Source organism: Wyeomyia smithii, chromosome 1 (genome assembly GCF_029784165.1).
Source record: "Wyeomyia smithii strain HCP4-BCI-WySm-NY-G18 chromosome 1, ASM2978416v1, whole genome shotgun sequence".
Classification (NCBI taxonomy): domain Eukaryota; kingdom Metazoa; phylum Arthropoda; class Insecta; order Diptera; family Culicidae; genus Wyeomyia; species Wyeomyia smithii.
This window is the reverse complement of record NC_073694.1, coordinates 137230531-137253839: the sequence shown is the minus strand read 5'-3', so window position 1 is coordinate 137253839 and position 23309 is coordinate 137230531. Positions and strand designations below refer to the sequence as shown.

Here is a 23309-nt window from a genome sequence, read left to right as displayed (position 1 = left end):
CCCGGTATCGAGCAGTGAGAAGGGACCCACGCTAAGGTAATCTGAGTAGATTTTTCGGATAAAGCACTCAGATGTTCCCGTATTTTCCCCAGGAAATACGGAGAGTGCTTAACATCTTTCATCGATCGGAGAGCCTCAATGGAACTGAGACTGTCCATAAAGATGAAATAATGGTCCGTGGGCATTTTTTCGATAATCCCTAGGGTGTACTGAATTGCAGCTAATTCTGCGACGTAAACAGAAGCAGGATTATCGAGCTTATGGGAGACGGTTAAATTGTTATTGAAGATACCGAAGCCAGTGGACCCATCAAGAAGTGATCCGTCAGTGTAGTACATATTGTCGCAGTTGATGTTTCGATATTTATTGGAAAAATTTTTAGGGATCTGCTGCACGCGTAAATGATCCGGGATTCCACGAGTTTCTGCTATCATGGATGTATCGAAAAACACAGTAGAATCAGAAGTATTTGATAAGTCGACACGATTTGGAATATTCGAAAAAGGGTTTATATTTTGGGACATGTGATTGAAATACAATGTCATAAAACGGGTTTGAGAATTAAGTTCGATTAACCTTTCAAAATTTTCAATCACGGGACGGTTCAAGACCTCACATTTGATTAGAATACGAGAAGACAGGCTCCAGAAGCGGTTTTTCAATTGTAGTACTCCAGCTAAGATCTCCAAACTCATCGTATGGGTCGATTGCATGCAACCCAAGGCGATACGCAAACAACGATATTGTATTCGCTCCAGTTTGATCAAATGTGTGTTTGCTGCGGAGCGGAAGCAGAAACACCCGTACTCAATAACAGACAGTATCGTTGTTTGGTAAAGCCTTATAAGGTCTCCTGGGTGGGCTCCCCACCATTGTCCGGTTATTGTACGAAGAAAATTCACTATTTGTTGACATTTTTTCATCAGATACCTTACATGACAACCCCAGGTGCCTTTAGAGTCGAACCAGACACCAAGATATTTGTGTACCAAAACCTGAGAAATCGTTTTACCCATTAATTGTGTTTGAAGCTGAGCAGGTTCATGCTTCCTAGAAAAAACTACTATCTCAGTCTTCTCCGGAGAGAATTCGATACCTAGCTGTAAAGCCCAAGCAGACAAATTGTCCAAGGTATCTTGCAATGGTCCTTGCAAATCGGCAGCTTTGGCTCCTGTAACAGAGATTACACTGTCCTCTGCAAGTTGTCTTATCGTGCATGAATTTGCCAGACATTCGTCGATGTCATTTACATAAAAGTTGTAAAGAAGGGGGCTTAAACATGAGCCCTGGGGAAGACCCATGTAGCTAATGCGAAAAGTTGCCAAATCGCCGTGCGTAAAATGCATGTGCTTTTCGGACAACAAATTGTGCAAAAAATTGTTCAAAATTGGAGAAAATCCTTGTCGGTGAAGTTTACCCGAAAGAATGTCAATAGAAACGGAATCAAAAGCCCCCTTAATGTCCAAGAACGCAGACGCCATTTGTTCTTTGCGAGCATACGCCAGCTGAATATCTGTTGAAAGCAACGCAAGACAATCATTCGTCCCTTTGGCACGGCGGAAGCCAAATTGAGTATCTGATAGTAGACCATTTGATTCGACCCAATGGTCTAAACGACGGAGTATCATTTTTTCCATCAATTTCCGGATACAGGATAGCATTGCAATCGGCCTATAAGAGTTGTGATCAGAAGCTGGTTTTCCTGGTTTTTGGATGGCGATCACCTTCACTTGCCTCCAATCCTGCGGTACAATGTTTTGCTCCAGGAACTTATTGAACAAGTTCAACAAGCGCCTCTTGGCATTGCCGGGTAGATTCTTCAACAAGTTGAATTTGATTCTATCTAACCCAGGCGCGTTATTGTTACTGGACAGGAGGGCAACTGAAAATTCTGTCATCGTAAAAGGTGATTCTATCGCGTCGTGGCCCGGAGACGCATCGCGAACAATGTTTTGCTCAGGAACAGAGTCCGGACATACTTTCCTGGCAAAATCAAATATCCACCGACTTGAAGACTCCTCGCTTTCGTTGACCGTTACGCGATTCCGCATTCTTCGGGCTGTGTTCCAAAGAGTGCTCATCGATGTCTCCCTTGACGTCTCGTTCACGAACCGACGCCAATATCCGCGTTTCTTTGCTTTAGCCAAACTTTTAAGCTTGGTATCAAGCTCCGAATATCGTAAATAGTCGCCAGGTATACCTTCCTTCTGGAAGGCCAAAAACGCGTCGGATCTTTGCGTGTAGACATCGGAGCACCCTTGGTCCCACCACGGAGTGGGAGGCCGTTCTTTGATCGTTACGCCGGGATATTTCTTCGTTTGGGCTTGCAACGTGGCGTCGAGAATCAAGCCCGCGAGGAGGTTGTATTCTTCAAGTGGTGGATGATGTTGAATCGACTCGACCGCTTTTGAAATCATTTCCTCGTATAACTTCCAATTGACATTCCGTGTGAGGTCATACGGAATGTCAATTGGTCGCATGCGAGTTGACCCGTTTGTAATTGAATTAAGTATAGGCAAATGGTCGCTACCGTGAGGATCGAGGATTACCTTCCATGTGCAATCCAACCGTAGCGATGTCGAACATAAGGATAGATCCAAAGCGCTTGGGCGCGCTGGAGGTTTCGGGATACGTGTCATTTCACCGTTGTTTAAAATAGTCATGTCGAAGTCATCGAAAAGGTTATAGATTAAACAGGAGCGGTTATCATTGTAAGGGGAACCCCAAGCCACACCATGAGAGTTGAAGTCTCCCAAAATCAAACGTGGCGAGGGAAGAAGTTCTATTTAATCAAAGAGCAGCCGTTGCCCAACCTGTGCTCTGGGAGGAACATATATTGAGGCAATACAAAGCTCATTTACCTTGTATTGTCATTTGACATGCGACAACTTCGATGCCTGGAATCGAGGGGAGGTTAATACGATAGAAAGAATAGCACTTTTTAATCCGTAAAAGTACTCCTCCATATAGGGTGTCTCGATCAAGGCGAATAATATTAAAATCATGGAAGTTTAGATCAATATTTGAAGTAAGCCAAGTTTCACAAAGGGAAAATGCATCGCATTTGTTTTTATTTATCAAAACTTTAAACGAATCAATTTTTGGTAAAACACTTCTACAATTCCACTGTAAGACAGAGATAGAATCCTTCATATACGCAGTTGAATTAGGCATCGAAGGATACAATCGCTGCAAGGAGGGGCCATTGGGCAGTCAACTGTTTCAAAAATGATCTAACTGTTGGGAGGAATGCTGTAAGAAAAATTTTAATTGGATCGGGTACATTGAAATTTTCAAAAATCCAGTCCACAATGTCAGAAAATTTCACTAATCCAGAGTTTGTTTCATCAACTGGATGTGCAAAAGGAACAACTGGGGTTTTAGATGTTCCTGGCAGTGCTGGGAACTCCTTCTGGGACTTTAAATTTGCAAGCCCAGGAGGAGTTTGCTTCGGTTTTTCCGCAGCACTGTTTGGTTTGTTCGTACTTTTCATTACACTTTGGGAAATCTTAGGATCTTTACGGGGAAGTTTAGGAGAAGAAACATTTTTCCTCTTCCTAGACTCCCCGGGATTGGCATAAGATGTTCCCGCTGATGAATCGTCAGAATCGGTTTCATCAGAGGACAACAGATCAAAGGGGTTCGATGTTATGATAGAAGTGGTCACGGTCTTCTTCAGCATCTCAGCATAAGAACGCTTTGAACGCTCCTTAAGTGACCGCTTGATTTTATCTCTGCGCTGCATGTACACCGGGCATGTGGAGAGATCATGCTGGTTTTCCCCACAGTGAATACATTTTTCAGCATTAACACTGCAAGAATCTTCCGCATGAGTCTCCCCACACTTGCTACATCGTGCCTTATTGCAGCAGTAGGCGGCTGTGTGGCCTAACTGCTTGCAATTGGTGCAATTCATAACACGGGGTACATACAATCGCACAGACGTGGCTAGGGAGTGCAGATCCGGCAAACGTAACGCGAAACGATTCTGACGGAGTGTAAACTTTTTTACCGCCGACGAGAGACATGGACCGCAATTGCTTACAATCCAAAATCTTCGCCTGTGTTTCGGTATTTTTGAAGCAACCGGTTGCGCTTTTTAGGATACACTCGACAGACAGACTCGAATCGGTTATGACACCGTCGATCTCCACGTCTCGTGCGGGTATGTAAACGCGATACTCGCGTGTGAAGAGCTCAGAGCAAGCGATAGCATTGGCCTGTGCCAGATCACTGACCACGACACGGAGCTTGTTAGGTCGGACCTTGGAAATTTCGGTCACGGCCTTGTACCCCTTCGTCAGGTCTTTAGAAATTTGCAGTATGTTTAATCGCTTTGAATTCACTCCTGCCTTTGGACGAAAATAAACAGTATAGCTGCCCTGTTGAGATCCGTCCGGGTAAAGCCTGGGGCGAGGGGGGACTGGAGAATGAACAGAGGAGGGGGTAACAGAAGGGTCAGGGTCAGGGGGGTTCGGGGATGGTGGCACGGGAGGCGAGGGATCTATATCCATCGCGCTAAATGTAGCGCACTAGCGCACTAGCGCCGACAAGAACACGTACCTATTTACTTCTTCCTTCCAGCAGTGGTTGTCCGATCGTTCGAAGCTGCACCCAAAGCAGCCAGCAGCACCAGTACAGCAGCACCAATACAGCCACTAGCAGTGAGCCGGGTGTGAGATCACTCAGCACAGCGACACGACTCGACTGTCAACTGATGGCCTTGAATTAGAAAGATCTATTCACTGTGCACAGATCAAAACTGCAGCTGGTATTTTGCACCAATACAGCCAAAGTTGCGAGCCGGGTACAGAACGTAGCGACACAACTCACAATCTAGTTGGCCTTTGGCGCGAATAATACACTCTTTTGTTTGGCTATTCGTACACACGGACCGGATTGTAATAGAACGACCACTTTGCACGTCCGTTTCTGTCGAGTGTTCGACGCGGAATGAACCATGAAGTGATCATTAATGACAAAAAAAAATCTCGCGACTCGGATAATGATTATTATTCCGATCGCATGAGAAGTATAATAATGCGCGTTAGTGTTCCATGTTGATACTTTAGAGGACAGGTTGTATAACGTTGATTATTTTTTGAAATATATTTTTTACTCTCAGTTTTTAACCATTCATACTATAGTGCAGAGATGCTTCATTTAAAAACTTCGAATAATGTGACACTTTTAACATGTTTTATGATAAATTTGGTTCTAGAAAATCGGGAAACGGAAAGTTGATTGACTAAATCAGTTTATTTAGTTCTTAAAAATAAAATTCAAAGGTGTAGTATATCAATCTATCTACAAATTAGCGCAAGAATATGATAAAGTATTGTATGCATTTCAACGTTATTGAATTTATTTTGAGGAATGATTATATAAAAAACGATCTAAAGCCGTTGTAGTGTGGAGGAAGTTGACACTCTACAAAATTATTCAAGAGTCGTTTATTGTTGTCACGCCGACACGTTTCCGTTGCACAGCAAACGAAAACAAAATGCTTCTTTGAGGTTGATGATGCTACGGATTTAATATTCTCCAGCATTTGACCTAAATAAACATCCCGTTTCAATTTTCTATATTTAGTACGGTAACCAATCTTTGAAGTTGCTTTGATCCGAATAGATGCATCTGTCTTGAACTCATACATCAGTTTAATACATCAGTGAAATCGGTCAATTTTTGATGAATCACACCACATCTAACATATTCAGATTCCATTAGATTATCTCTAGAGAAGCAATCGGCAATCGGTGTAAAATGTTGGCAGAGGAAACATTTAGCGGTAATAACGATTCCAGGGCGGTAATTAAATTTTCTGAAAATGAACGTTGGAATGAAATGTTCATCTAGGTCATCCCGTTATTTACTGAGTAGAATATTGAAGCTGCAACTTGCATCAGTCCAAGTTTCCAATCAATTCCAATCAATGATAGACAGTTGAAATAAATAAACTTCCTATGCTGCTGGACGCCTATTACTACGCTCGATGGTCCTCAAATTGTGAGATGGAGAGATACGCATAGGAGTAGAACAACATTTTGCAAGATTCTCCTTCAAGCACATTCTTTTCTTTTTGTCATGCCAGTGTCAACAAGAAATACACTTGCATGGAAACGATGAATACGCATGGTAGTTTACCATACGTCTCCTTCGAGTCCCACAGCTGTATTGGATAGCATATATTTATTTTGAAATATTTTTAATTGTGCACCCGTAAATCATTTTTTGCGATTCTTAGTCTATCAAACAATATTCACAATATTCACTACCGTAAGTAAGATATTGTTCATCCAATATTATTACTGTAATTGAATGAATTGTGTTATATTGATCAAACATATTAATGAATCTATGCAAGTTACTGCAGAATCACAAATAAATTACTGTTTTGAAATATTTCAAAAACGAATGCATCTAGAAAGTTAGTTGCAAAAGGTAAAATTGGAAAAAATCTTTAAGACTAATCTTTCAAATACAAATTTGTCTTACATTTTTTTTTTTTGAGTGTGGACTCATCAGCATCACTGCGACCAGAGACATTTGATCTATTGTGATATTGCCCAGATGTTTTCGGTACTCCGCACTTCATATTGTTGCCAGTATCACTATTGAAGTAAATGATACGCTTTTCATTTATATCCGTGCTTGTGTGTGAGAGTTTACCCTTTCGTCTCAAGCTTACTGCTCTACTACACCGAGCCTCTTTCTATCCTACCAATATCGCCAAATTACAATTCCCTGAACGGAGGCTACACCTAATGTTCCTCTCTGGCCAGGTTAATTCTAAGAGGGACTTATTATGTCAAGAGAAAGGAGTCTTATCGGAACCTCGTTCCTCCTACCAGCACCGCGTCACAATCACAATTCCCTGAAGAGGCACTAAATGCTTCACCTCTGGTCAGTTTTATTATAAGTAGGACTTATATTTTGTCAACAGGAAGGAATCTTTTCGGAACCTCGATCCTCCAGCCAAGACCGCACCATAATTACAATTCCCTGAAGAGAACTATTATACGTTACTCAGAACAGTTTTATAATAAGAGGGACTTTTTTGTTAGGATGAAAGTCAGCAGGGGTACTGAAGAATTTAGCTTGAAGGAGGGGTATGTAGTGGAGAGCCTGAGAATAAACCCATGTTAAAGTCCTTTGACAACCAAATGGCCTGATTCTACTAAAAACCCACGACCACTCTCTTATCAAAGCGGACTCTGTAACCTTGCAGCTACGAAGCTCCCTTACCATGTCTTACATTTCTCGATCCGAAACTTTTTATCACAAGTTGTGAAATAAGTTTTATTAGAAATAAATTTTAAGGGAAAAATCAATTCGTTTTTGTATTAATTAAAGATTGTTTATTTTATGTTTATTTTGTATTTTTTTCACCTAACTTTCCAATAAAAAATTGGGTTTTCATTTCTCCATACTGGACTGTTTTTATTTCTCCATACTGGAATTTTGTTATAATTTCAAGTTTCTTAAAAATAAAACAAAAAAATCTAATACTCTTTTAGAAAATTCAAATTTAGTATTTATTTCGAATTTTTCGTAGTTGAAAAATAAATATCGGATTCCCTACAATCCGTCCTAAGACGGTTTTTCTATACAACCAAAGGCTTCAGAGCTACAATGCTGTAAATAAAACCTATGCCAAAATGAACACGTCCTTCCAAAAAATTGCTCTTGAATTTGAAAAAATCCTCCACCCGCGTAAAACTCTCAGTTTGCTTAGACAAATAGATGTGCAAAGTTTCATTGAAATCAAAAACCGTCGATCGCTGATCGAACATTTTTTATTCGAATGAAACTTTACACACGCGGCGTTTTTTTAATTTTCATTTATTATGTTTTGTAATGAACTAATTATTAACTAATATTTATTCAGAGTTTATATTATGTGTTCTGCCACAAAAAGTGACACATCAACACTATTACATATATTCTAAATTTTATTATAATAATAATAGAATGTAATTGCTATCGCAGTTAACTGAATATGATTGCAGGAAAATTTAAAACCTGTCTGTCAAACAAAAAAATCAATTAAAATAAAACTTAAACCTAAACTTACACTTTTTTTATTAAAACATTTATGTGACATGGCACTATACATTAGAGATGGTCGGGTACCTCTACCCGAAACCCGTACCCGACGGGCTCGGGTCGGGTTTTGGGTAACGCCAAAAAATATTTTTCGGGTTCGGGTCGGGTACGGGTAATTTAAAAACCAAGGCTGCGGGTTCAGGTCGGGTACGGGTTTGAAAAATTCTCAACTGATCGGGTACGGGTAATTCGATTTTCGTGTATTATGATAATTTAAATATAAACTTTTCAAGCCTGAGTACAACTTGAACTGCCTTGCAGAATGGTCGCATTTTACCAACAGCTCGAGGCTTGTCTTAGACTACTGAAAGCTATTGGAAATTTTCAATCTTTTCCAAGAAGTATCTGTAATCGCAAAGTATTGAATTTGTTTTTAACGTTTAACGAGTGATTAATGTGTAATTTGTGTTGACAAAATTTGTGTAAAGTGAAATTTGTCCTGAAATGCCAGGACGTACCAAAAAAGCTCGCTTTGATGCGGCTACGAGGAAACGTGAGGCTTCTCCTCCGAGTGATTCAGAAAGCAATAGGTCTGAAATTCTTTCTTCTATAGGTGATCAAGAATTCGAAGCTTCTCATTCTGAGCAAAATCCCGGTATGAAGAAAGCTAAATTTCCACCTGTTGTGGTAACGGTTGCAAATTTTGAAGCTTTACGTTCAGAACTTTCATCATTTCTTTCTGATGTGAAAGTTAATTTTCAAATTGGCCGCCGAGGCGAAATTAGTATTTTGGCCGAATCTTCTGAAGGCCATAAACAACTATTTGACTGAACAGATGTACAAATTTTATACCTATGATGCCAAAAACAAGAGACCGTTTAAGGCTGTTTTGAAAGGTCTTTCAAATGACCAAACTATTGATGAACTTAAAGATTGTTTGACAGAATTACTTCGTTTTTTCCCCAGCCAAGTAATTTTGATGAAACGCAATTCAAATGCAAAAAAATAATAATACTGGAATACACCAGGAAAATTATTTGGTACGTTTTGAGCGTAAGTAATATATTTTTTTTAGAAAAAGCACGTGTTTTATTCAATGTGCGAATAAAGTGGGAAATTTCAAGAGAAATGAATGCATGCATAATCTCACGCAATGCCGGAATTGTCAAGCTTATGGCCATGGAACTCGCAACTGCCATATGACAACAAAATGCATGATTTGTGGTAACTCTTCTCACAAAGGACATCTGTCCCGTGAAAGAGACCACTGATAATTTCAAATGTGTAAATTGTGGGGGTAACCCAAATCAAATTTCTTTGATTGCCCTGTTAGGTCAAAAATTATTTCTTCCAGACAGTGTAGGTATTCAAAACAACCTGTTGTCAATAATATTCATGTGGGTAATCAAAAAACTTTCAATACTGTTCAGACATAACCAGCATTTCCTGTAGCTAGTGTGTCTGTAGTTAATACTTCAAATTTAGAAAACAACAAATTAAAAAAAAATTAATTCTGCTCAGGCACCACCAGGCATTTCATATGCTAGTGTCCTTTCAGGTAAAATTTCATATTCAAACAGCAACAAACCTTTCGGTGCTGAAAAGTCAGCCAGTATTGATTTAGGTAGTCCAAGTCCCGAGAAGATTGACTACCTACAACAATCCATGCTGCAGTTAATGTCCGCTCTGTTGAACTGTAACTCGATGTACGACGCTGTTCAAGTAGGTATAAAATTTACAACTGATATTGTTATGAAATTGAAATTCAACAATGATTTCAAATAATGCTGTAAATTTTCTAAATTGGAATGCTCGCTCTTCAAGAGCGAAAGAAGATGAATTTTTAATTTTTTAACAGTCCACATCATATTTCAGTTATGACTAAAACGCTTTTAAAACCTAACATTGAACTAAAAAGAAACACCAACTATATAATTCACAGGTTAGATAAAATTAATGTTGCCGGAGGTGGAGTTGCAATACTTATCCACCGTCGAATAAAACATCGTGTTATGCCCCATCTTGGAACGAAGGTTATTGAAAGTTTGGGGATTGAAATCGAAGCAGATATTGGTATTTTATTTATAGCCGCAGTGTATTTACCTTTTCAATGCACTGATGAGCAGAAAAATCATTTCAAGGGAGATTTACAAAAACTTACGAAAAATAAATCTAAATTTTTTATCATCGGTGATTTTAATGCAAAACATCGATCATGGAATAATGCACAAATGGAAAAATATTGTTTAACGATTGCTCGGCTGGATTTTATTCAGTTTATTTCCAAATGCTCCTACATGTTTTTCTTCTGTTAGGAATCCATCCACAATTGATTTGGTATTACCAATCAAATTCATTCATGCAGTGATTTGTGAACCCATGCTAATTTTGATTGTGATCATCTTCCTATTACTTTCTCCATATCCCGTGATATTGTTGTAAATTCCACTAGGTCTGTGTTTAATTATCACAATGCCAATTGGGATCGATATCGTACCACGATCGAAAAGAGCTTGAATAATGAAATTGTTTTACAAAACAGTGCTGACATTGATGGAGCATTGGATGATTTGTGCAGTTTAATACTCAATCTCGAAACTTATCAGTTCCTAAGGCTAGAGTGAAATTTAATACACCTATTATTGACAACGAGCTTCAACTTCTTATACGTTTGAAAAACATACGGAGACGTCAATATCAAAGAACTCGTGATCCTGCTTTGAAAGTTATTTTTAGAGATTTACAAACGGAAATCAAACATAGATTCACTTTTTTGCGAAATGAAAGTTTCGTGAGAGAAGTTGAACAACTAAAACCATATTTCAAACCTTTCTGGAAGCTGTCGAAGGTTCTTGAAAAACCTTCAAAGCCCATTCCAGTCATCAAAGATGGTGACCACATATTTCTTACGAATGAACAAAAAGCTCGAAAACTTGCTCAGCAGTTCGAGGGTGTTCATAATTTCAATTTGAACGTAATGAGTCCTATTGAAAATTAAGTATTACAAAAGTATGATCAGATCACTACTCAAGAATTTCTTCCTGAAGAGGTACTAGAAACAAACTTGAATGAAATACGAACTATTATCAAGAACTTTGAAAACATGACAGCACCATCACCAGATGATGGGATTTTTTATATCCTCCTCAAAAGACTTCCCGAAAGCTCTTTAAATTTCTTGGTGACAATATTCAACAGATGCTTTGAATTAGCATATTTTCCCTCAAAATGGAAAAATGCCAAAGTCATTCCAATTTTAAAACCTGAAGAAGTCCAACTAAAGCATCAAGTTATCGTCCAATTAGTTTACTCTCTTCTATAAGCAAACTTTTTGAAAGAATGATTCTCAATAGAATGATGACACATATCAATGAAAATTATTTTTTTTTTCAAATGAGCAGTTTGGATTGCGCCATATTGGTTACTAAGAGTAACCAATATGATTCGTACTAATAAATCCGAAGGTTATTCCACTGGCGCTGCTCTTCTAGACATAGAAAAAGCATTTGACTGTGTTTGGCATGACGGTTTGATAGTTAAAATGTCCATTTTCCGTTTTCCTCTTTACATCGCAAAAATTATTCGAAGACAGACCGCACTCTTCAGGTTAACTATGTGAATAGTAAATCTCATAGATTGCGTGTTAGAGCTGGTGTACCTCGAAGAAGTATTTTGGGCCCAGTCTCATATAATATTTTTACTTCTGATCTTCCTGATTTACCACCAGGATGTGAGAAATCTCTGTTTTGTGACAATACAAGCATCTCCGTAAAAGGAAAAAGCCTTCGTGTCATATGCAGTAGGCTGCAAAAAAGTCTAGATATATTTTCATCATTTCTGGAGAAATGGAAGATTTCTTCTAATGCATCAAAAACACAATTATTTATTTTTCCTCATAAACCAAGAGTTTCTTTTCTCAAACCCCATAAGCACGTCATGGTTCCAGTCACTAGTCACCAGTCCACATAAGCACTGATGATGACTGTATGTCACAATCGAATATCGAATATTCGATATTTATCTCTCAAATTTCTAGTAGAGTCTAACGGACTCTAACTCATAATTCTTTCTTATGATTCCTGATGTTACTAACAACTTAGTTCGAGTCATGTTCGGGTTGCCATTCGATGACGATTTCATTGACCAGAAAAATAACGATTATTTTGAAATTTTGCTTAGTAGGCAATAATGCCGCTAGTGTCGCTATAAGCAAGCGTGCACACCCATTAGCAAAGACAAAAACGGTTTTACGAGAATAAGTTAGTAGGCAAATAGCTCACATGATGGCGCATGAGTGTAACGTTTCGAATAAGGACGAAGATTTTTCAGGACTTTTCTTCGAAGAGGCACGTCTGTTTGTCTGTGGTTACACGCTATCAAAAAACGACGAACGTGCGTGTCATCTGTTTCGATCAATTCATAGTGTAGTATTCGTTTCTCCCTCCCAGGTCTTGGTTTGTACTGTAGCCAGGGATGCCGCATGTATAGAAATATCTGTGCTATATCGAGTTTTTGATTCCAGGTTGCTACGATATGCACATAAAACTCGTCATTTATTTTAAACTCTACAAGGCATGCATTTTTCACCATTCTCCCTGTTCTAGTAGGGTAAATTGTCCCTTTCCCTGAAATGGACCACCCGCCAGATTAATTCATTTTATGTGAAAACTCGAGTGATTTTTAAAAAACTTCCCTCGGAAAACATCTTGTCCAGCCAGTTTGCCCCACAAACATAGATTAATAGAATAAAGGGGTCCATTTTAGGTTAATTTACCCTATTCTTCTTGTTGTTTCGATCTGGTTCATTATAAAGTTATTATGAATCTTTCAAAAAAAATCTATTGAAGTTAATTAATCTCTCGAAAACAAAATAAAAATTTTCAGCAATTTATTTGAACCATACGTATACATACATAATAAATAATTGAAATCCCTGATCAATTTTAATATGAGGTAACTAACACGAAAAATGGAACCCAAATTCTCCGTACACAGTTATGAATAGATATTTTGCTGCGTGATAAAAATGGTCAAATTTTTCAACATCAGACGAGCGGACGTTCTCAGTGACAGATGGTACGCGGAATTCTAGAAGAACCAATATATCGCCTGGAACTCTGGGTTGATTATCATTCGTTCACATGAACACTTGGTTCTAACTCCGGCCATCATCTCGAGAAACCACATATGACAATCAGTGCATAAAATGTGTTAGGTAACCAGGTATTTTGAGAAAAAAAAAATTAAATAAAAAATAAGCATATAGGACGGTCGGGTACGGGTCGGGTACTGGCAAATTCGGGGTATTTTTCTTTCGGATACGGGTAGTTGAAAAAAAATAATTTTTTGGGTTCAGGTCGGGTACGGGTATTCTAAACAAACCCGACTTCAGGTTTAGGTCGGGTACGGGTTTGAAAATTCTCGATGAGTCGGGTACGGGTCGGGTTCAGGTAACAAATTTACCATACCCGCCCATCTCTACTATACATATAATGTTTAACAGAGCCAACTGGATCTTATTTCTAAAGTATCTTATAAACTATATGCAAATTTTTTATCCTCGCTGCCGAATACGACCTCAAACTAAGTCTAGAACTAAAACTAGCGTGGTTTTTTGTTATCGATGGTTCAGTTTGTTGGCATTATTATATGGGAACCCTTATGCTTTTCGAATAGCCATAGATCAGCATCAAGTATAAGGCGTTTCGTTGGGCCAAGATATCGCGAACCGGGACGTAGGGTTTTATTCTTCGGGCCTTGAGAGTATTCGAAAGTAAGGATCTGGCATCACGGAATTCAGCACACACCCAAACTACGTGTTCGATGTCATGATACCCCGATCCACAAATGCAATGATTACTGTCCGTGAGCGCAACACGCAGTAGATGTGCATCTAACCCGTAGTGGTTGGACATAATCCGAGACATCACGCGAATGAAGTCTCGTCCTACATCCAACCCCCGAAACCAAGGTTTGGTGGAAACCTTGGGGATGATGCTGCCACCCAGGGATACCAAATGTGCAGATTTGTCTGCAAAACGCAGATTTTTGGAGTCCGTGTGCAGATTTTATTGATTTGCAGATATTTGCAGATTTTCCATGGTTTCTGCAGATTTTTGTCAAAGTCTCCTTATATTTGCGCAGATTTTCTTAAAAAGTGTGCAGATTTTTACAGACATTTGCCTGCGCGAGCGTATTTTTTTTGAGATTTTTTTCAGATTTCGAGCACATTTTTCCGGTTTTTCGAGCAGTTGCAGACATCTTTCAAAAACATCTGGCATCTCTGCTGCCACCTTCCCAGTTCTCCCTTATCCCACGAGGCCTGCCAGTTGACGAGCGTACGCTGAAGTGAGATTTGCAAAAAATCATTGTAGGCAATTGGTCTATCGTAAATATCACCGTTTGTTGCGCCCACCTTAGCCAAATTGTCCGCTTTCTCATTGCCCGGAATGGAACAATGAGAAGGGTCCTACACTAAGGTAATCTGAGAAGATTTTTCGGATTAAGCACTTAAATGTTTCCGTATTTTTCTCAGGAAATACGGAGAGTGCTTTGCATTTTTCATCGATCGGATAGCCTCAATAGAACTGAGACTGTCTGTAAAGATGAAATAATGGTCCTTGGGCAGTTTTTCGATAATCCCTAGGGTATAATGAATAGCAGCTAATTCTGAGACGTAAACAGAAGCAGGATTATCAAGCTTATAAGAGACGGGTAAATTGTTGTTGAACATACCGAAGCCAGTGGACCCATCGAAAAGTGATCCGTCAGTATAAAACGCATTGTCGCAGTTGATGTTTTTATATTTGGTAAAAAAATATTTTAGGGATTTGCTGCACGCGTTAATGATCCGGGATTCCTCGAGTTTCTTCTATCATGGATTTATCAAAAAACACAGTAGAATTAGAAATATCTAATAAGTTGACACGATTGAAGATGTTTGAGGAAGGATTTATACTTTGGGACATGTGATTAAAATACACATTCATGAAGAATGAAGTTCAACGAGCCTATCGAAATTTTTAATTATTAAGGGGTTCAAAACCTCACAATGAAAATACACGCTTTGTCAAGCGGATGGTCGTGGGTTCGAATCTTAGTAGAATCAGGCCATTCGATGACAAAAAAGAACTTCAAGCATGGGTTTATTCTCAGGCTCCCCATCAGTTAACCTTTACGCTGAAATCTACAATACCTTTGCGTGACTTCCTCTTAACAAAAATAAGTCCCTCTTATCAATAAAACTGGCCAGAAGGACGCACAACGAAACTTCTCCAGGAAATTATAATTGGCGATATTTGGCAGAAGAAACGAGGCACGGTATAGAAGAACAGTAAGCGTGTGAGAAGGAAGAGTAGCACATTACACACAAGCACTGATAAAAAAAAATAATAATAAGCAATGCCACTTTTCAATAGCGGTATTGCTAATAATAGAAGTGCGGGATACAACAGACACCCGGGCATATCACAATAGATCAACGATCTTGGTCGCAGTGAGGAAGTCCATACAGAAAAAAAAGATCCCTAAAGCGGTCTTTCAATGGGAGAACGCCTACCAAAACTTCCAAACTCTTAGTATGGATCGAATGCATGCAACCTAAGGCGATACGTGGACAACAATATTGCAATCGTTCTAGCTTGATTAGATGGGTGTTTGCAGCGGCGCGGAAGCAAAAACATCCCTACTCAAGCACTGATAAAATCGTTTTTTGGTAGAGCCTTATTAGATTAATTAGATAAATATATTGAGCAATTTTACTGGTTTGACGAGGATCGTAGCACAACTAAGGATAGCGTAGCATAAAGATATGTTGCTAAACTCAAGATACGTAGTCATATTACTTTGGGTACAAGTTAATCTAACTGGATTTATGTTTGCGCGTGTCTATCAAATCATATGCTTATACAAGCTAATGAGCTACAGTCATGGAGAAAATAATAAATACACTTGGTTACATAAATACACGTGGTTGGTTGATTTTCCATATTTGAGCACTGATTTTAGCTTGGTATATGATGTTATGTTACAATCTCATTTCCCGGGAATTCCCGGGTGTCATGAATGAAAAACTTTTTGCAAAAATGAGATTTTAAATAAAGTGTATTATATAGAAGGTAACAAAAAATTGTTTATAATTTCATTCTCAATTCGCATGAAAAACGAATTAAGAAAAAAAATACAAAACACATCATTTTTAAGTTAAAATCAGATATTTGCGATCGATTTTTGTTTTAATCCAAATTTTTGCTATAGATCCACTGCCAATTTTCCTTCAAGCCCATAAAATGTAATTTCCTCAGCTGTAAAACTTCGCTTAATTCCGCTGAATCACCACTGATATTTGATTTCTAGAATACTTTTAAATCAACTATTCCAGCTCTTGTTCCTCCAGTTTGTTAAAGAGAAAACTGAGTGTTAGGCAGGCATTAGACAAGACAAATATTTGCTATATTTGGTACGAACTTTTTAGGACAATATATATCTTCGGGCATATTTTTGCTATACTATTACACTACAGCAAATATTCGCTAAAAACTCTGTTTGTTTAAACGGTAGCAAAAGTCTCTGTTCATTTTTTATAAAATATTTTTGCTATGCCATTACTTCATGCAAATTTATAAAAAACTGCGTAACAAATCTAATTTTCATTGACAAAAGAATATTTCAAACCCTTCTAGAGCTGGTAGATAGTAGAGTTCCGTGTGAAAATTTTGGTTGATCAACTAGAACGTTATTTCGCCATTCGGCTGTTTTCTGTGGAAGACAGAGATACACCGGAAGGAAACGATAGAATACTTAATAATCCGTTCAATACGACTTAAAATAAGTCAGTTTTAAATTATTTGAATGCCTACGTAATTTACTGCAAAAATTATTTTTTACGTTGAAATCGCAGCAACGACCCAAGTTACACTGACTTTGAGTTGTATTAAAGTATTTCATTTCTTCGGTTTGCTCACGGTTTGATTCGTGTAGGGTAGTTTGGGGTAAATTGAACCCCTGGAGTGAAATGGACAGGTGCTTTATCTTGGGAAGTATGACTTTTGTGGCTTCCGTCTACTACTTTATCCTTTCCTTGAACTACTAAACCCTACCTAACATAAAAATTTCATGGTTTGCTGTGCTAATGTAAACAAAGGAAACTTCAAAAGTTGATTTTGCTGTAAGTTTTACGCTCGTGTATTAAAGGTTTTTTGAGATCTTCTTCAATGTGTTCAGTCTAATAAGCTTTGCAGCCGTGTTTGTCTAGTAGAAGGCTACATTTTGATAAAAGACGGCGGTGTACAAAGGATGAACTGTAAAAAGTATTGCAGGTGATTCGGGATGAATTATCTGTACACAAAGTGTTTTCAATCCTCCGCACAGTGGCGGATTTCTGAACAAAAGTTGGAAAAAACTTAAAAGTCTTTTTAAAATGATTGAATAAAACGTATAATGCCAATTTTGGAAAATTTAAGGTATTTGATAGGTCTTTCAATGAAAAATGAAGAATCGTACGTCAAAGTATATTCTTTATATGTTTTTCCGTTTCACGGATTTGGGATTACCGGATTTGGAGTGACGATATGCAAACCGGGATCTAAAAATTCTAAAAGTACGGTAAATAGCCCATAGGCTGTTGATTATCTGATAATTCCGAACTGTTTCACAAAACTGTACGGTACACATGAGTTCTGGAATACATGGTTTTTGGATTTCCGGCAAAATGTTTTAAACTTGACTTAAAAACTGGTTGTATTTTTGGTAAAAATTGGAAAATAAAAAAAAAGTTTCCCATCAAAACTTAACATGTTGATCCAAAATCAGATAAAAATTGAGGGAGTTACAAGTATTCGAAGTTAGACTTAAAATTGGGATTTCTGAACATAAAAATCATTAAAATTGCCTTACACAGCAGCATTCAAAGTGCTGCAAAAAATTGGTATATCATCAGATTCTCATGAACTTTGGATAAAGAACACACATACACACACACATTACTCTCTCTCTCTCTCTCTCTCTCTCTCTCTCTCTCACACACACACACACACACACACACACACACACATACATGTGTCGCGCGCGCTAGTTTGAATAATTGAAAAAGGGGAATTTTTTGGCCTATATGGAATCACTGTGCAATGCCCAAAAATTGCAACTATCATTCCGTATGCCTAATACCACCTTCTACTGTGTATTTAGCAACCATTAATACTATAACACTCACATTTTTTACTCTGTCCACATCACCCCAAACACTGTCCATATTACCCCAATAACTGTCCATTTTCACCCCAAACGATTTTGTTATGTCCAAAAATCATTAGTTTTAGTTTCGTTATTTTTTGTTCTTTTGACCTCAATATCATGATTTTTTTGTGTAAAAACATAGCAAACAGGCCAATATTACTATAATATATTACGTTTATGATATAGAAAACACAGGCTACGAAATAACAGGAGTTTTCCTTAGGGGGTCAAAATTACCCCAAACTACCCTAATGCCTACTTTAGCCTACTTTGCTGCTATAGAGTTTGACGTTAGTTCCGCGTTTTGATAGGGTTTTTATTGCATAAGTAACTATGGTAAAACTTACGAAATTTTCGGAGGAACTCGGGAATCCCGGGAATCAATATTTCTGTGACCTTTGTAGAATGAAGGTTCAGTTTTCATTTCTATGTTTCCAACAAATTTTGACACGCGATTATCACCAACGGCCGCTTTTCGCCTAAGAAATATTTGAAATCCATGATGGAGCCTCATGTTTCACATCGATAAGGCAACAAATTATTTATTAATGCAGAGATTTAAAAATGTACTTTTCATTGAAATGTAATGAATTTATAAAAAAAAAACAATTTAATCCACCTATCGGTGAGACCCAGCCTTTCTCATTCGAACTTATTATTTGTTAAAATAGGTTTAATATTTGCTGGATTTCTGTTTCACTCTAAATAGAAATTTTTGGTAGCTTACAGTGAAACTATACCGAACATTTAAAACATAACATTCAAACACATATGAGCATACATTAACACATGCAAATAACATGGCATAAATATGTTTCAAATATTTGACCCGAATTTTTTTATCGTGGTATAATCGAAACGTCACTGTACTCATATTTAGGTTGGACTCGATTATACATAGGGGGAATAGGGACATAATGAGCACCCTAACTTGGTTGCTGATTTAAGCATGGAAAAAGACAAAAATTCTAGGCTGTCTTCAGTGCAATACTTGAATTAACTATCTATAATTAAAGGTACACTATTCACAAACTGAAAAGTTTATCGTATAATGGTGAAAAACACAAATTAGATTCATGCAGCAAAAACTAGCAATCAGTCGTTGTGTGGGGCACAATGAGCACCCACTGGGGCATAATGAGCACCCACGGGGTATAATGAGCACTCTTATAGAACATATCTTGAAACTGTGTAGAAGCACTACTAATGGGCCAACGTTTGTCGCGGGATGCCGTGATACTTGGGGGCTTGTTTCGTGAATGTCCCGTCGCGTCTTATAGTGGCCAATTCTGCCTGCAGTCCCTTTTTCTGACCGATTCGATCTCAAAGATTTTCTAATATATGTTCGCACCATCACTGTAAACAAACACTGACTATGGAACAGACAAACTCACAAGTCTACTGAGATGAATTTTAGGTAAGTTTATGTGACAAGGTGTGCTCAATTCACCCCACCTAAAGGTGACCATTTCGCCCCTACCGAATTAGTTGAAGTTAACATGAGATCTTAATACTGATAATAGCTTAAAATCAAAACTTCAATGATGGTGAAATTTATGGTACGACCCATACGTCATATTGATGTGTCTTCATACTTGATTGAGCCATTTAAACGACCGAAGAAGCTTATTTTGTAGTGCGCAATAATAATAATTTTTCCAACATCCGGGAACCAAGTTGATTTTTTCAATATATTTCCATATTTTAAACAGACAAACCACTTTTGTTCTACATAAAGAGATACTGTAGTAACTACAGAAGAGTTCCACATACCATATTGTATTAAAAAATGCGTAGTTTTGCATTAAAGAGGGGTGCCCATATCGCCCCGTGTGCTCATTATGCCCCTAATCCCCCTATCATTCGATTAAGTATCATTTTAGATTCCATTATTTATATTAGGATTTGTTATCCATTTCAAATATGACTTTCTTTTCACAACTTTTGAGATACGTGTTCAATCATTATAATTCATCTGTTAACCCTTTTTCACTTTTCGATACAGACGAAGTTACAGTCCGATTACAGTAAAATTCAATAGGGTGTTGAAGCAGCTAGACCTTTCATTTGACACTAATTTTGTGGAAATCGTTTCAGCCATCTCTGAGAAAAATGAGCGAGTTTTAGTAGTCTGAGAAAATCGAGTGAAATTGAAAAGGGACCATCCACCCATCCACATACCACGTGGACAGCTTTGGGGGGGTGGCTAATGTCCACGGTCCACACATTTTTTTTAGAATTTATATGGGCAGTTATCCACGGAGGGGGAGGGGGGGGGTCAAAGTCGTTAAAAATCTGTCCACGTGGTATGTGGATGGCCCCAAAGTAGCACATACACACATACAGAAAATGCTAAGCTCGTCGAGCTGAGTCGAGTGATATAAGACATTCGGCCCTCTGGACCACCTTTATACTTTCGGTTTTGCCAGTGATTTTGAAATACATTCAAAATAAATAATATTCAATGTTAACACGGAAACATCGCCGGTGTACGAATAGTTATCATTTGCTTATAATTTAAAACTATCGTTTATCATTCACGGATTCATCTTTTTGTTATTTCTTTGGCAGTATATTCACTTGTTTTTTTATATATCTAGTTACTGAATCAATAATTTAAACCAACTTCTCGTTTCTGGAATTTCTAACAGGAATGGATGAGAACACTATCGTGATCGAACGTGCCACCAGTCTGATCAAGAGCTGTAAAGTTCCCCGTCTGGCTCGCAGTGTCGATGAAGCACAACTTCAGCCGGCAACGTTTCAGACTTTTCTAGCCATCATAAACGACAGGTTACCGAAAATATTTGACTTGATATCTCAACACGAAGCTCAACTTGTTTCACATGATGATTTTAACCAGGACAATTTGGAGTTCCGATTAAGTTTTGTTCTCATTATTACGGAGCAGCTATACGTTACTGGTGAGACGTATGACTTTCAAACCGATCGTCATTCGCTTCAAGAGCAGATCAATCGCATATACGATGGAGGCCTGATGGAACAGCTTCTTACCGGAAGTGGAAGCGATCGACTACTAAAACGATTGTGGGATCATTACCAGTTGACTTTGTGCGGTAAAGAGTGGTTTTATAACCCGGCAGATGTACTCAGCTTCGTTCGAATTTGCGAGTTTCTGTACGGAAACCTTTTGGTAACTGCAACCAAACTACCACAGACAATTTCATCTTTTATTCTTTCGGTTGGAATTTCTCTGACCGAATATCATGATCCAGAGTATGAGCTACTTGGGCTACGATTATTCAACGTATTACTGAATGAGACGCACAGTGCAATTCTAAAAGAGTTAAACATTCATCAGGTAGTGTTCGATAGTTCCTTTAAGCTGAATGCTAAGTCGAAAAGTGAAAAGTTTCTGAGAGAACTATGGCGGTGTTATTTTCAATATATTAAAATCGCACAAACTGGTCGAAAAGATTTTAGTGAGGTAAGACTTCTAAATTTCTACCATGAGAGTTCTTTATCGCTTTAGTTCATTATAATTTTAGTGGACCGCGTTAGACGATGTCCTAGAAGCCTTGCTAGATGGGCTAGCCTTTGAGCAAAATCTGTCTCTCTCATCAATACTGCTGCTGTACTTGCTAAAGTTTCTAACACTTGATCTACCTGATTTCTTGATCGACGATTTAGACGATATACAAGCCATCGATAGCAGATGTCACCTGTATGAACCAGTACTAGAGCAATTGAGAAAATACTGCTCACTAGAGTTTCATAATCGACGCTTCTACCGATGGCATCGAAGACTGCTCTCGATTCTGCCGTTCGAACTGGAAAAATCCTGTGGAAGCAGCCGGGATCATGGAAAATACATGCACGTAATAAAATTATTTCAGATCGTATGTTTAATTTATTATTACTAAATAACTTAATCATTTTTATTGCAGGGCGTCAATCTACTCTTCGTACTGGTTGTGTTCCCAATAGAGTCGGAAGCAGCAGGACAGCTGCTTGATATGCAATTGGCGTTACTAGATTTCATTATAGCCTTCAAGCGGCATATGCGCGAACAGTATGCCAGGATACAAGCACTGACGGGGAAATGTGACTTTCTACATTCACTGAAGGTAAAAAAGACACGTTCAAGCGGAACAAAATCATTATTTCCTTGCTTTTTTCCTTGCAGGCATCAGTATCTTGTGATAAGTCGATAGCCGTTTTTGCTAGACAAGTGGCTGTTAAGTATTTTGATAAAAAAACCGAGTTTTGGAATTCAATTGGTACAAGCGATACCGAAGAGTCTTATCAGGAGGATAGAATTTTCTACGAGTGTTTGAAGGAATTGCAGAGCAGATGCTAGTAGCATTCGAAAATCATTGCAAAAAAGAAATCAGGTCCAATACAAACAATAACAAAGCAAATTTCGAAACCTTGGGATTTTAATATGTTGATTTCTCTTATATCGATGCCAAATAACATGTACACGTACAAATAAAAAATAAAATAATGTTATTTGTGCAGGTGGAAAAAAATTGGACTCAGGAGTAATTTTAAAAGGACGTATGCAAGTTGATATAGGCTTTTTTCAACGCAAAAACCATTGGTCATAAAAAAAATGGATTCAGAATATACACCTAGCTACGACAGCAGGATTATGCTATTTTTCCAATTTTGGGGCTACTGGAATCGCTTTTTACATTGAATTCTGCTTAGTGCGCAAAAAAGTGTGAACGGCAAAAGTCGCTTTAAAAATTTCCTTACTACAAAGCCCGCGGGAATTCCGAAATCTGTTTTAAAACTACGCGTTAATTTTCAAATCCATGCAAGTAAACTCCACCTCAAGCAATTTTTCTCGATGTCCGTCAAATAAATTAACAAAAACTTTTCAAGTGCTGTTGATTCCACTTACGAAATAAGATAAAAATCAGAACACAATAAAAAAGGTCAAATCAGAGAATAGAAATGCACTCTACGGCACTCTGAATTAACGATTTCAAAAAGAGAAACTTGCAAAGGATACAATGCTCAAAACTGACTTTGCCGTGAATACCGGTTAAATTCCGAAA

The 23309-nt window shown here is 38.0% G+C and overlaps 1 protein-coding gene across 3 annotated transcripts in view; it reads left to right on the top strand.

The window, feature by feature from the left end:
• Nucleotides 1-22672, top strand: part of LOC129718020 (uncharacterized) — a 62660-nt gene extending 39988 nt beyond the window's left edge. For all 3 annotated transcript variants that reach the window (XM_055668400.1, XM_055668417.1, XM_055668408.1), the window contains 4 exons: nucleotides 20934-21730; nucleotides 21792-22121; nucleotides 22191-22370; nucleotides 22430-22672. In XM_055668400.1, the coding sequence (XP_055524375.1) occupies nucleotides 20936-21730; nucleotides 21792-22121; nucleotides 22191-22370; nucleotides 22430-22603 (1479 nt within the window). In that variant the 5' untranslated portion in view covers nucleotides 20934-20935 and the 3' untranslated portion in view covers nucleotides 22604-22672. The remainder of the gene's footprint in view (nucleotides 1-20933; nucleotides 21731-21791; nucleotides 22122-22190; nucleotides 22371-22429) is intronic.
• Nucleotides 22673-23309: the final 637 nt, after the last annotated feature.